The sequence below is a fragment of the Chrysochloris asiatica genome, unplaced genomic scaffold (genome assembly GCF_000296735.1).
Source record: "Chrysochloris asiatica unplaced genomic scaffold, ChrAsi1.0 scaffold00439, whole genome shotgun sequence".
Taxonomy (NCBI): domain Eukaryota; kingdom Metazoa; phylum Chordata; class Mammalia; order Afrosoricida; family Chrysochloridae; genus Chrysochloris; species Chrysochloris asiatica.
The window spans coordinates 418,059-431,777 of record NW_006408957.1 but is presented as its reverse complement, the minus strand read 5'-3'; the positions used below and the strand labels follow the sequence as shown (position 1 = coordinate 431,777).

The 13,719-nt window shown below is 61.7% G+C and overlaps 2 protein-coding genes across 2 annotated transcripts; both read right to left on the bottom strand.

Moving 5' to 3' along the window:
• Positions 1 to 947: 947 nt before the first annotated feature.
• Positions 948 to 3,666, bottom strand: SLC25A22 (solute carrier family 25 (mitochondrial carrier: glutamate), member 22). Its single transcript, XM_006876978.1, has 9 exons — positions 3,647 to 3,666; positions 3,442 to 3,567; positions 3,089 to 3,144; positions 2,285 to 2,375; positions 1,873 to 1,991; positions 1,609 to 1,777; positions 1,370 to 1,524; positions 1,185 to 1,260; positions 948 to 1,101 (listed from the first exon to the last, which is right to left on the bottom strand). The coding sequence occupies exons 1-9, from the start codon at positions 3,664 to 3,666 to the stop codon at positions 948 to 950; spliced, it is 966 nt and encodes a 321-aa protein (XP_006877040.1).
• A 3,425-nt stretch (positions 3,667 to 7,091) lies between these two features.
• PIDD (p53-induced death domain protein) lies at positions 7,092 to 11,554 on the bottom strand. Its single transcript, XM_006877001.1, has 14 exons — positions 11,242 to 11,554; positions 10,408 to 10,821; positions 9,918 to 10,127; positions 9,775 to 9,829; positions 9,319 to 9,652; positions 9,018 to 9,197; positions 8,799 to 8,946; positions 8,573 to 8,708; positions 8,350 to 8,500; positions 8,156 to 8,279; positions 7,952 to 8,070; positions 7,764 to 7,877; positions 7,469 to 7,680; positions 7,092 to 7,350 (listed from the first exon to the last, which is right to left on the bottom strand). The coding sequence occupies exons 1-14, from the start codon at positions 11,552 to 11,554 to the stop codon at positions 7,092 to 7,094; spliced, it is 2,769 nt and encodes a 922-aa protein (XP_006877063.1).
• Between the last annotated feature and the right edge of the window lie 2,165 nt (positions 11,555 to 13,719).

The window sequence follows — 13,719 nt, the reverse complement described above, 5'->3', positions numbered from 1 at the left end:
ATATCTCAGTTCACAACAGGGGTCACGACTTGGAGCCTTCTGGAGTGTGGTCAGGGACCTGTGGAGAGGCCCGACGAGGACGGGCTCCACACTGGTCCTCGGGACTGGTCCTCCCTCTGTGGGAGGAGGGTCAGACCTGAGGTGTGGAGTGTCAGAGGAGGGGTCAGTCCAAGATGCAGCAAGAGGGATGGGACTGCAGTAAATCCCTGGACAGTCAGCAGAAAGCCTGGGCCACACGCACTATGCCCACCACATGGTAGGGGCCAGGCGGCTGAGGCCTAGGCAGCATGACCTGACTCCAGAGCACACACAAATACGTACACACAGACACACACAGAGACCTCACATGCTCAGCGCCCTCAGCTGGGGAGGTTGGGAGCAGATGGATCCTCCACGAGGGTGCTGAGGCCCACAGTGGACAGGGAGGAGGGTCTGCCCTGGGAGTCAGTAAGACCCCACTTGGATTCCTGGCTCAACACTGGGAGGAGACCGCAGCCCTCCTGCAAGCGAGGAGGTGGCCCGAATCCTGGCTGACAGGGAACAATAGCAAGACAGCATTGTCGAAGGGCGGGAGTGCCATGGGCCTGTGCAGGCTCAATAAATAGGTTTGTGCAGGGCCCCTTGTGGACCAGGGGCCACGCCTTAGAACCAAAACTGGTGGGCTGCCTTGGGGAGGATCCAGTCACCAGGTCTAGGCCCAGGGCCCCCAGCCCAGAGACCAGCTCTGCCCTGGGGGTGCTGAGGTCAGGCTGGGTGGGGTTGGCTCCAGGAATGTACAGATTTCTGCATTTTCTACATAAATAAAGACATTGATCCCATGGTTGTGCAGACAGGACCCCATGGGGACCTACAGGTGCACCACCCGAGTGGACCCTGTGCCCTTCCTCGGCCCTCTCCTGGTGATGCAGGGAGAGGCCTCCCCTCCTCTCTCAGTCCTGGGGTGGCACTCAGGCCCGGGGGCCCTGCAGCTGCCCCAACAGAGCCTCAGCGATCCCCAGAAAGTAGACCACCTGGGCAATACCGAAGAGCGGGGCAATGACCAGGGCCCGGCAGTAAGCGCCCTTCAGGAAGGCCGAGGGCCCCTCATGCCGCAAGATCTTCCTGTGGGAGAAGGCTCAGTCAGGGGGGGCCCACCTCTCCCACCCCTGCTCCGCCCCACTCCTGCCTTAGGCTACGTCACCCACCTGGCACAGTCCAGGAACCCTGAATAGGTGTCCTCATTGACCCCACGCTGAAGCGACTGGAGGCGTGTCTTCACCACTGCCAGGGTGTGGGGGAAGGGTACAGGGTCAGGGTGGGAGCCCTGAACCCACTCCTGAGGTACCCCCTTGGCCCCTTACCCGCCCGGGAGCCCAGTCCAAGCACTGACCGTCACAGGGATTGACAGCTACAGCAGCCGTGCTTCCTGCCACACAGCCGGCCAGGAAGGACACGTAGAACGGCGATTTCTCGCCAGATGCTGGCTGGCCCAGCTGGTTCAGGTTGGCGAAGAGCGGGAAGTAGACGATGGAGAAAGGGACATCCCTGAGGGAGGAGAGGTCAACTGTGATGACCAGGGTGACGCAGGCAGCAGGGGGCTGCCCTCTACACCCTCCCTGACCTACCCACCTGAGTAGTGTGGCCCCCAGGCCCTTGTAGAGGCCCGCAATGCCTCGGCTCTGCAGCAGGTCCCGGGTCAGCTGGATGGCTGTGGGTCGGGGGACTGTGGACGCCTCCACCGTGGGCCGGGCCCCACCCTGGGCTGACAGCTGGGCAGCCAGGACCTTCTTCTGAGCAGCTGAGGGGGAAGGGGATGAGCTTGCTGGCTCTCCCGGGGGGAGAGGGCAGGGAGATCCAGCCCACCACCTGAGCCCAGTCTCCATCCATCCCCACCTATGCGGCCGGCATCCTGCAGCTGAATCTTCAGCATCTCCATGGGGGTGGTCACAATCACCTGACAGGTGCCCGCCCCACAGCCGGCCAGCATCTCCTTCAGCAGTGTCAGCTTCTGCCTACAGCAGGGAGACACACAACGGGGTGGGTGCGCTGGAGGCAACCCAGCCGCAGCCTCGGGCACAGAGCCAGAGCCAGATGGCTCGTGGGCAGGACCAGAGGCAGGCTGCCGGCCGGCCACCTGTACACAGAAATACAGAGCACTGGGCTCTCCTCTAGAAATGAGAGAAAGCGGGCTCGGGCCTCTGAATTTCAACCTGCATGGGGGTGGTGGGTGATCCATGGCAGAGCCCCTGGTGGAGTCCAGCCTGCTGGCCTGACCCTACCCGTCCCATGCAGCCCAGCCCCTCACCCGTCCTTGGAGAGCTGATAACGGAAGAAGTCATTAGCGGCTAGCTTGATGGCCTTCTCCGGGGTGACGAGGGTCAGGTTCACAGCAGCTCCTATGGACACACGTGGTCAGGTGGAGATGGGCGACAGCAAGTCAGGGGGGACACTGGCCTGAGAGGGAGGCTCTGGGCCAGCACTTGCGTCTGGGCTGGCCAAGCCCGGCCCTACGAGTCCTTGGCGCCTCCTCCTGCCCTCTCACCCACATTTGGGTCTGGTGTGTGCCAGGCAGGGGCGGGCAGCAGGGAGGGGTGGGGGCAGCGCCGCCCTCCACCTCCTCCCACATTCTGCTCACCGTCCCCTGCGTGACCCTCCCTTTCCTGCCTCCATCTGCCGCTTAACTCCAGTCAGTGCTAATGGGCCATGGAGACCCCCAGAGCCCACAGGGGCCCACCAGGTGGTGCGAGAACCGTGCTCAGCATGTGCAGGTCAGAGTCCTTAGGGGAGGCAGAGGAGCCCCATTGGAACTGAGGGCTCAGGGCAGCTGGAGTCTGGGCAAACTGTAAATTGCTTCCTAAGACTCTTTATAGTCATTCCAGCCCCCGCCCGATTCTCTCAGCCCCAGCCGCACTCCAGGGGAGGAGCCTGCAGCTGCCTCAGTGGAGACCCAGCGCCACCTGCAGAGCCTCCCAGGAGTAGCCCAGGTGGTATGGGCTGAGAACCCCACTCACCAGAAACCCAGCCCTCCTGCCCTCCAAGGTTCACCCTCTCCAGAAGGCAGCTCCCCCCAAAAACACAACCATGCTCCCCCCGCCTTGTTCAGGCTTACCACGGTACATGCCAAAGTAACCCTCCATGCGAATGGTTTTTATGAGGCAGTCGGACCTGCAAGGCAGGGGAGGCAGGGGAGCGTGAGTGGACCACAACTAGCCTGGGCAGACAGGATGACGCCCTGTCCCACACCAAACAAGGGTCTTCAGGCCTGGCCTGCCCTCGGTTTTCCCTTTGGTCAAACAGAGGAGTGTGTGGGGACTGAGCCTTGTCCTACCCTACCTCTCCCACTGCCCGCTGCCCTGGCAGGGATCCTTGTATGTGCACGCAACTGTGCCCGTGCCCGCACACACACACATACACACACACACACACGGCTCCCCCACCACCACCACCACCACCACCACTCACATGCTCTTGTACATGCGCTGGCCATTCTGCTGGTTCTGAAGTCTGGTCTTGGCCAGGTCGATGGGGAACACGCAGGTGACCCCAATCAGCCCGGCGATCCCGCCATTTATGAGCTTGGCTGGCAGACTGTGTGGGAAGGCAGGTGAGGGTCAGAGGTTGACAGGGTGGGGCTGGGAGGGGGGGGGCAGCTGGGGCAGGGTCTGACCTGATCTGCTGATCAGCCATTTAAGGTGAACGTCCAGGTAGGAGGTAGAGAGGTAGGTGCAGTGGACACAAGCGGCCAGATGTGGAGGAGGGGCTGTCTGCCAGATGTGGAGGAGGGGGGTTTCAAGGTGTCAGCCACACTTCAGTCCTGCTGGGACAGCAGTAGGGTCAGCAGGGTGGGCAGATGACCCTGGGAACAAATCTCCCTGCCCTCCAGGCTGATGCATCCTGGGGAGAGGCACACCCCGTCTCACTTCAAGCCCTCCACTCCAGCGTCACCCCCACAGCATCACACGTACACTCACGTGCATAGGGTGTGCTCCAGCTTTTAAAGGGCCAGGCGCCTGGGGGCAGCGGCAGATGTCAATTTGCCAGTGGGCCCCCGGACCTGAGACTGCCACCCGTGTCCCTGAGAAGAGGTGGCAGGCACCTGCTCTCAAGACGGAGCTGGGGTCTCCTCACTGGTCCCCTCCTAATGTCCCACTTCAGAATACAGCCCCCACCCCAGAGACAGCAGCAGAAGCCCCCTCCCCATAATGAAACACCCCAGAGGTAGCCATAGGTACCTGGCCCAGGTGCGATCTTCTCTCCTCCCCACCCCAGCCCCCAACCAGGAATTTCACTCCTAGACAGACAGGAACCAGAGACTGGGACCTCTGGATGCCTGGGGACTAGCTGACCTTCTGAGACCCCTGTGGTTGGGACCCTCATACACTCTGCGGGTGGGGAGAGAAGGGCCCTTCTACTGGGGACAGAGCTGGCAGCCAGCCCCAGCCCAATTGTCCCCATGCTAGCTGCAGTTCTGGGCTCCCTCAGAGTCCTCACTCCCCAGCCTCCTCCTCCAGCCGAATTCGAAGGGCAGCTGCCACCCCTCACTGCCACCCAGGATCACCCTGTGTCTCTCAGGACTTGTGACCTTCACCTCAGTTTCCAGCCTCCAAGGCAGCCTACTGGCCGCTGCTCAGCACACCAGGCTCCGCTCAGCTCAGTTCCACCGCGGGCTCCGAGTAGGAGAAAAAGCCGCGGAGGGAGGGGCAGGGGCAACCGTGATTGGCTGCGGGGTGGGGTGGGGCGGGGCCTTGAGGTGACTTTCTCTTTCACTTTGGTTGCCTACACTCTAGGAGACAATGACAGCTTCTGGCAGGACATGGCCTCGGGCCCTCAGGACCATGGGGTCTAACAGCTTACGCCCACAAAGGCCCACCCCAGCCACCCCTGGACCCTCTTCAGCCTTTTCTTGAGCTGGGTCTGTCCAGGGTCCCGGCATCCCAAGGATGAGGTGCTGCATGTCTGGTACCCAGTTCGTGGGAGCTGGGTGTGTATGGGGGCACATTTCAGGAAAAGCCGCTGTTCTTGGGGCCTCCAGCTCCAGGCTTTGCCCAGTCCTTGGGGACAAGAGTAGAGTATGGAAGCTGGAGAACAGGTTTCTGGTCTGAGACCATGGGCCACATGTTCACCTAGCTGTCCAGGGGCACCCTGGCACGGTCACTCCCAGAGCCCTCTGCTCTTTGAGCTATTCAGGGTCACACACCCCAGAGGCCCTGCCAGCATGGAGGCCTGACCTCTGTCCCTCCGGCCCCACCCGATAGGTGTCAGGCCTCAGCCAGGTTTCCCTAGAGTAGGACCTCAGGGCAGATTCCATATACTCTTCAGCCCCTTCCCTCCAGGACAGAGAGAGCCTAGCCTCCCAGAGCACGCCCATTCCTTCCAGGGGACCCCACATTATTCTGGAATGTGGAGGGAACAACTAAAAATTATGGAAAGTTCCAGTAGGAAAGCCTAGGGTAGGCAGGGAAGCTGAGACCCAAGACCACGGGTGGGGCTGGGGGGGGCACAACCACTGACTGGAACAATTGAGGAGTTCTGTCTGGAAGAGACCCTGAACCCCTTTTCTTTCAGTCTCCCACCTGGTTCCCGCCCCTGCTTCTGAGACAGCTGCCAGGGCCCCGCCCTCTGCACCCCATGTTGCCATAGAAACCGGCTACCACAGCCAGGCTATATTAAGCCTCACGGGCCCCAGGTAAACTGAGGCTGCAGGCAGCCAGGGGAGAGAGCCGAGGGTCTAGAGAGACGACCCAGAGGACAAGGCATCTTCTAGTGGCAGCCAGAGATTTTGCCACAAATGGTCGGCGCCCTTCACCCCCAGGAAGGTGATGATGGGAGGTAAGGCTCAGAGTTTGGGACTGGGCGCCAGGATGGAATTCAGTTTCCCTAGTCCCTTCCCCCTGGGAGGTCCTTTTGGTCCTGCGGGCTGGAGGAGAGCCCGGAAGAGGTCTCCAGCTGTACCGCGCTGGGGTCGACGGACAAAGGAGGCGACCGGTGGGGTGGGGGCTGCTGGCTCAGCTCCCTCAGACGTCTAGGCCCCCTGCCCGCTGGAGGGTGGCCCAGATGGAGCCCGGGCCAGCCTCAATACCCCCACCAGCTAACAGCGATTCCAGCCTCACACGTGTCCACATATCCGGAGGGTTCCCACGTGTGTGTCCCCAAGGTCTGTCCTATGCTCTTTGAGGACCCAGCCCCCCTTGGTGGGACACGTGTACGCAAGGGGCGCGCGCAGCACTACCGGGGCCGTGCACGGCCTCCTACACCCGTGGCGGCCACAGCCCGAGCATCCACCGCCCTCCAGGCCGCTGGCGCCACCCTGTCCGGAAAGCTGTCATCTCTCCTCGCCTTCACGGCTCGCTCTGCTCCGTGCCCCAGCAGCCGGATTGCACTTAGACCGGGAGACGCAGAAGGGAGAGGCACGGCAGTACTCACCGCACCCAGGCCGCTGCTGCGCTCGCCTCCCCGCCGTCCCCGCCGTCCGCGCGCCGGGCCTGTACCTTAGGCGGGGAGGCGGGCCACTCAACGCCGCGCTCCGCCCCCGACCCGTGGGCTCCCGCTCCCCCTCCCGGCCGCTGAAGCCACTGCAACTAGCGTGCACAGCCCTGCACCAGCCTGCTCTGCACTGGGGGTGCTGGGAATCTAGGGGGCGGCCACACCCAAGCAAGGAGCATTGGAAAGCAGCGGTGCGTGACCCTGAGGTCGCTCCTTGGCCTGGCACTGCCAGGACGATCCCATTGGAGGGTGCAGGTCAAGTGGCCAGGAAAGTGCTGAAGAGGCCAACAGCCGTACCAGTCCCTCACATTGGGAACTTTGTATCCACCCTGCCGGGATGGTTAAACTGTAACCCGGACCTTCTCCCTTTCTTTCCCCCCAGGAAGTTTAGGTTTACAGTGCAAGGTCTTGCTTCAAGAGGGGTTGGAGTTGAGTGGTCAGGAGCAAGGCCTGTAGGAAGGGGGTCCACATAATCCCAGCCACCCCTTGTCCTTGTCCACCAACCACTGTCACCCCGACAAATCCACGGAGTTCTGAGGCGTCAGTTGGAACACTAGGTGTATTATTGAAAGAGGTCCCACTAGATCACATGAGGGGAGGGGAGGTCCAACATGGACCAGACTGAGTCTTCAGGCTTGGGTGGGCTCTGGGGACCCTGATGTTGAAGGGCAGGGCGGGGTGGGCTCCTCGGGGGCCAGGCCTGTACGCTGGATGCTGGCCTGGTACTTCTGGCGGCCAAGCTCTAAGACCGTCCGCACCTCGTCAGCCAAGTCCTGCCGGTCACTTCGCTCGAGGGCCTCCACCAAGAGCCTCACAGCGCCCGGTCTCTGGGCCTGCCGCTCAGCCCAGGAGAAGAGCATATGGCGGATCTGCCCGTCCAGGTCATCCCTGGGAAGAGGGCAGTGGTGACTGACCAAGGAGCCTGCCCAGAACACTCATCACACACCCCGGGCCCCTCCAGCCTGCCAGCCCCCCACCTCCCTCTGGCAGCCAGGCCCAAGCTCACCGGAACCTGAGCTGGATCCGCTGTAGCTCATGGTAGGGCAGTCCCAGGTTCAAGGCCACGGCTGGCCAGTCGGAGCCCAGGCGCCCAGCCACACTCAGCAGGTTGCTCTGGGTCAGGAAGCCGCTTTCAGCATTGCCCAGGTTCAGGGGTGCGAGGGAGAGGCCGGCTCCTGGCCCCTGGCCCTGCCTCGATCCCTCAGACCCACGTAGTCTCTGTGGGGCAGAGGGTGCACATGACATCCCACTCCTGCCCCATGAGCTCCCCCAGCCCACCCACTGCCCACTCAAGGCCTCACGGGCAGCTTGATGGGTAGAGTGGCCATCCACAGGTCATCCAAGCCCTTCTTCTGCCGGGCGGCCTCAGCTTCCTCGGGCACTTCAGGGGGGACTGCGCCCCGATAGAAGGATACCTAGGGGTGAGGCCAGGCAGATTCAGTGCTCTGGGCTCTTTCAGGCAACCTGGGGGTCCGACCCGATGGCCCACCTGGCCCCGCACGGCCTGAGTCTCCCGGTCCAAGGTTGTGGTCACATACACCTCCTTCACATTCTTCAAGTGAGAGTAGAAGACGAAGCAGACCCTGCCCTCCACACAGTCAGGACGCTCTGGAGGTGGGATGGGGCTCAGCAGGGAGTTGGGAGACCTGGGTGAGGAAGGCGGGAGGACCCCAGCCACCCACCCCAGGCCTACCAGCGTCCACGTCAATGCCACGCTCAAAGGCCGCAAAGAACTTCTCGCCTTCAAAGAGCTCCACGGTGTCTGAGGGCTCAGGGCCGCGGTACCGTTCCAACAGGCGCTTCAGGGCAGCATCCACCTGCAGGGGATCCAAGTGACCCTGCCGCCCCTGGCCCCCAGCCCCCCAACTCTGGCCCCATGTCCCCCACCTTGTTGTGGGGCAGGCACTGCAGCAGGACCTGCTCGGGGTCCCGGCGTCTCTGCAATGCTATGAGGTTGACGCGGTGCAGCCGCAGCCGTTCCCAGGCTTTGCGTGCCAGGCCCCCTACGCAGGTCTTGGTGGTGTACCAGAGCCAGTACCTGGGAGGTGGCAGGGCAGTGGTGAGAACTTTGCCAAGACCAGAGGGGTGCAGGGGGAGGAGGGACACTGACCAGGAGAAGTGTGTGACTTGGAAGCGGGCGTACAGGTGCGTGAGCTCCAGGGCCACTTGAGTGGTGATGTCATCCCAGGTGGCCGACGGAGGGGCCCGGTAAAGCAGGTGCAGGCGGGAGCGGTCCAGGCTCAGTCCTGGTGCAGGTCGGGGGACAGAAGGCTGAGGCTCACAGGCAGGACTGCCCCCGAGCACTGTGCCCGCCACGGGCAATGCCCACCTCTCACCTGTCACGCCAGGGGGCAGAGGCAGCTGCACAGTGACAGGTTGAAGGAAGCCTGAGGTGCTGCTCTGCCAAAGGTATAGCAAGGGGCTCACAGCTGTCTCCGACTCCCCCAACAACGCCCGCAGCTCCCGGCTGGCCATGCGTACGACCTGTGGAACATGCACTGAGTGTCCACCGAGTGACTGCCCTCCTCCTCACCTCTGCACAGTCCTGCTCATACCTGCATCCGGACCCGGCGAGGCTCCTCGGTGGCCCCCTGAGGGAATGTAACCTTGACCCCAGGATGTCCTGAGGAGCAGAGCAGCGTCCCCTCTGGAGGCACTAGGCAGGTGTTGGACACGGGCCTGGAGACCACGAGGAACCAGGAGAAGTGGGGCACCTGGCAGCAAGCCCAGAGCCGCTGTGGGGCATGGAGGGAATGGGGTCAGACTTGGCACAACCCAGGCAAAGGGAGCCAAGAGTCAGGCGAGTGGGTCTGGGGTAGAGGTGCCGCGTCAGAGAGTCAGGTCAGCGGGCCTTACCTTGGGAAGCTCCTTTTCCTCCTCCACACGGGTCTCCAGGTCCATCCAGCTGTCCTCACCCAGGGTCCTGACCACTACCTCACGGCAACGCTGGGCCCGGGGTGGCACAAAGAGTAGCCAGAGGCTCACTGCCTGCCGGAAGGCCACCCCGTGAGGCTGTAGCTCCAGGACACGGCTGAGGAGGGAATCGTGAGGTCCCAGGGGCACCAGGCTCGGCTCGGGCAGCCACAGTCGGTAATGGATGGTGATGGGGGAGGCAGTGGCCCCTGCAGGGAAGTGTAGGCGGATGCCACAGGCCAGGGTCACAGAGCACCCTTGGGGAGTCACCAGGAAGCTGGGTGCAAAAAAGGGCTACCATTAGGTCAGAGCACAATGGACCCCAGGAGAGGCTGTGACAGGAACAAGGTGTCCAGCATGGGCTGATTGTCACAAGTGGCCACTCTACCTTGTACATACCTGTCCAACTCTGTGGTCAAGAAGAGCCTGGGCATCTCCGGAGCTTCCGGTGGCCCTGTAAGGAGGGAAAAGGGGACCCGTTACCGTAAGTGATTTGATCTATGTTTTCTCCCTGGCCTGTCTCACCCTAGCACCAAGCTCACCTGGGGGGCTCAGGAGATCTGGCGGGGCCTCACCCAGGGGGTTCCCCTGCAGCCGCACGAAGGGGGCGTCCAGGAACTCGGGGGGCACGTCCCGTAGCTGGTTGCCCCTCAGGTCGAGCCGGGCGAGCAGCGGAAGGTGGATGAGACCGGTGGGCAGTGAGGTCAGGAGGTTGCTGTATAGGAGGAGGAGCCGAAGGGACCGCAGCCCCGCTGGGGGGCGGCACTGGCTTAGGGCCGGTGGGGACTTGGATAGCCCACCCTGGAGGCCCCGGCTCTGGACTGGGATGGGCGGTCAGGCTCTGACTCAACAAGAGCCTCCTTCCTAGGTGTGTGGGGGGAGGACGACCCAGGGAGCAGAGCACTAGGGGGCAGCAGCTCAAATGTGGTGCAGCCGCGTGCGTGAGCAGGGGTCCCCTGGAGGAGGAGGCAGGCCGGGGAGAGGCTTTGGCAGTGGCCGAGGGGCAGGCCAACATGCCAGCAAGCTACTCACTGAGGGAGGCTGGGAGGCTCTGCAGCCGGTTGGAGGCCAGGTTGAGCTCAGCAAGGTTGCTCAGCTCTCCAATCTCAGCAGGCAGCGTGTCCAGAAGGTTCTCAGAGAGATCGAGGCGCCGCAGTGCGGACAGGGTCCCCAGAGTCCTGGGCAATGTTTTCAAGCAATTGTGGGTCACAGTGAGGAAGGTGAGGGCAGGGAGAGCCCCCAGGGCCTCAGGCAGCTCTGAGAGGTTGTTGTGAGAAAGCAGGAGCGCATCTAGGCCATGCAGCTTTGGGATGCAAGCTGGCAGAATCTCCAGGCTGTTGAAACTCAGGTCCAGGTGGGCCAGGCGGGTCAGGCTGTTCAGGCCAGCGGGCAGTGAAGTCAGGCAGCCCCGGAGGCAGGCCCCCAGTGCGTCCCGGCGTTGCCCACCTGGAGGACAAAGAGAGCTGGATGTGTTTCTCAGGGACATGGGGACAGAGATGGAGAGACAGGACAGATGCCAGTATGTGGAGAGGGAGCAGGACAGAGACCCAGCTCATCTCAGAGAACTTCAGCTGTGGTCAGCCCCACTCCCCACCCCTAGGAAAAAACACCCCCACTGGGGACTGCTGGGAAACTCCACCTAGCAGCTACCATGTCCAATGCCTCCATCGCAGGAGCCCAGCCAGCCTCCCCTTGGGGAATTTGGGTAGGGCTGGGTCCAGCACGGTGATGGGGGCAGAATGGTGCACCACTTGAGATGCAGAGAGAAGGAAACCAGGCTTCACTTTGGAAGACCACCAGGAAGAGGGCAGAGTGGGCAGGAGCTAGGGTAGGGGCTGGTACAGGGCAGGGCTGGGTGGCTCTCACCTTTGAGCACCAGGGACCGGAGATGGGGCAGTCTTCCAGGCACCTGGGTCAGGGTGGCCCCCAGCAGCCTGGGGTTTTCATGGGTACTCAGCCGCAGGAACTCCACCTGCAGTAGCTGTAAGGGCTGCTGGGCACAGAGGTGCAGCAGCTGGCCGCAGCCCCCAGGGTTCAAATCCAGGCTCAGGCGGTTCCCAGTCAGGAGAGGGGATCCCCCTGGCACCGCACCGGCATCTTCCGCAGTGTCTTCTCCAGCAGCAGCAGCCGCCGCTGCCGCCACCGCCTCGGGCTCTAGCCCCTCCGCCGTAGCAGCCATCACCCACCGACTGCCCTTGGGGGCCGGACATGTCCCAGCTCGCCAGGCAGGCCTGTTCAGGCAGGGCTGGAAGGCTGTGCAGGAAAGGGGAGGGGTGAGCACCAGTGGGGATCGGGACTTTGAGGGGTGTGAGAAGCAAGCCATCTGGTCTCAAAGCCCAGGGCCAGGCTGATTGAAGTGGACAAGGACCTGCTAACCCTCTGCATCCCAGTGGATGGGTCATCTCGGAAACGAGTGTGGGTGGGGCCAGAGGCTGAGGCACCAGGAGGCCGCCGAGCCTGAGGAGCCCTGTTGAGGAGCTGGGGGACCATAGACCTCCCAGACCTGTCCGCTCATCCTGATGGACAGGGCCTGGGATTCCTGGACTGGGTCCCGCCCATCCATCTCTCTCATCAGCGCAGGCGGGAATACAGTAACTGTGCTCCTTGTGGCGAAAAAATGAATGTAAGGGAGGAAACTTGGGGTCTGAACCACAAGTTGGCCTCTAGTAGTGGGGGCGGGCCCCCACGTAGTGACCACTCGAGGAGGATTGTCCACCGCTTCCAGGAGACACCTTGGTGTGCTTGGAAGGGTGGTGCCCGGCGTAGTCCGACTAGGACCACCGGGTGGAAGGCTGGTCCCAGCCGCAGCGCGCTCGCCACCCCATCCCCAAGCCATCCGGAGTCCTCGGCGAACTCTGAGGTTTGCTCTCCACTGCAAACTCTCCCGCCGGCGGCCCGAGAGTACCTGCGCTCCAGGCCGGGTGCACACCCGTGCGTGCCGGAGGAGTCCTCGCTCTGAGCCAGGTTCCCGCCCGCGCGTTTCCGGGCCGCGGGCCCTCCGCGCCCCGCCCCTTGTAGGCCCCGCCCCCCGGAAAGCCCTCGCAGCCCAGGAGATCCCGACGCTCAACCGTTAAGAGTCGGCTTTCTGAGTCCTAGGAAATCTACGCTGTCCAACCTTGCCCGCCCGACTTTAGGGCGAGCTGGTGTCATCCTGCGGCGGAGCGGGGGCGCCCGGGGCCGGTCGCAGTTGGTCCCCTCCACCCACTCGGTCACCTCCCATCCCTAGCCAGTTCCAACCACCTCCTCCAGGAAGCCTGCCTGGCCTCATCTCAGGTCCTGCAGAGACCCACCCAGCTTCACGACCCCTGTTCCCACCATCCTTGTGGAGCGCTCACTCTGCGCTAGGCGCCAGGAAGCCCCTGACCCCACAGTGCCCCCCCCCACTTGAGGACGGGGTTTGGGCTTCATTCTGTCTATTAAATGGGTGAACGACGTGCCTAGTTTGTTTTGACCTGCAGGTGACATTACAGACATGCACTCTACCCAGGCTACCACCGCCCTCCCCCTGGTCAGCAGGGCAGCTTCCTGCCACATCTGCCCTCCTCCCTAGCCTTTATTTCCTTTCCACACAGCTGCCAGAGGGCTCAGTTCATTTTCCTGTGAGTATTTAAAAAAACTTTTTATTGTGTTGGTTTATGGAGCAGATCCCCAGCTTTATAGTCAACAAATCATATACTCTGATTCACCACGATTGCAATTCCCTCCATGTAACAACAGTTAAATCTTTACCTGTATTCCTATGAGTTGTTTTTTTTTTTTTAGTCGTGGTAAAATATATACAACATGTTGTTGTTAAGTGCCATCCGAGTCGGTTCCAACCCATAGTGGCACTGCATAGGGTTTCCAAGGAACAGCCGGTGAGCTTGAACCGCCACCCTGCAGTTCAAACGGCTTTACAGTCTGGAGCATTAACCCACAGCGCCACATCAGGACTCCATGTATAACATAGAATTTATCCTATCAGCCATTTTCAGTGGCGTTCATTTGTCACAACGTTGTGCGACCATCGCTATTATCCAAAACTGATCATCCCAAACAGCAATCCAGAGGGATCTTTTTGAAAAACAATCACTACATGTCACTTCCCGGCTTAAGGCATGGGAACCGCTTCCTTTTCCCATTGCAATAAATCCCCCAGTCCTGTAAATACCTAGCTAACCTTGACGGCAGAGAATATCAGAAAGATGTTTACCTATGCTTTATTGACTACGCAAAGGCTTTCGATTGTGTGGATCATGACAAGTTATGGACAACATTGAGAAGTATGAGTATTCCAGAACACTTAATTGTACTTCTGAGAAATCTGTACCTAGACCAAGAAGCAGTTGTTCGAACAGAACATGG

What these genes read in the sequence shown, in the direction of transcription:
- SLC25A22 (XM_006876978.1), bottom strand. Translation starts at nt 3,666, where the DNA reads ATGGCTGATCAGCAGATCAG. An exon ending in TATCAGCTCTCCAAGGACGG is followed by an intron (nt 1,992 to 2,284) that starts GTGAGGGGCTGG and finishes TCCCTGCTGTAG; the next exon opens with GCAGAAGCTGACACTGCTGA. An exon ending in CTGGGGGCCACACTACTCAG is followed by an intron (nt 1,525 to 1,608) that starts GTGGGTAGGTCA and finishes CTCCTCCCTCAG; the next exon opens with GGATGTCCCTTTCTCCATCG.
- PIDD (XM_006877001.1), bottom strand. Translation starts at nt 11,554, where the DNA reads ATGGCTGCTACGGCGGAGGGGCTAGAGCCCGAGGCGGTGGCGGCAGCG. An exon ending in GAGCCTCCCAGCCTCCCTCA is followed by an intron (nt 10,128 to 10,407) that starts GTGAGTAGCTTG and finishes GCCGCCCCCCAG; the next exon opens with CGGGGCTGCGGTCCCTTCGG. An exon ending in CGGATCCAGCTCAGGTTCCG is followed by an intron (nt 7,351 to 7,468) that starts GTGAGCTTGGGC and finishes CCCTCTTCCCAG; the next exon opens with GGATGACCTGGACGGGCAGA.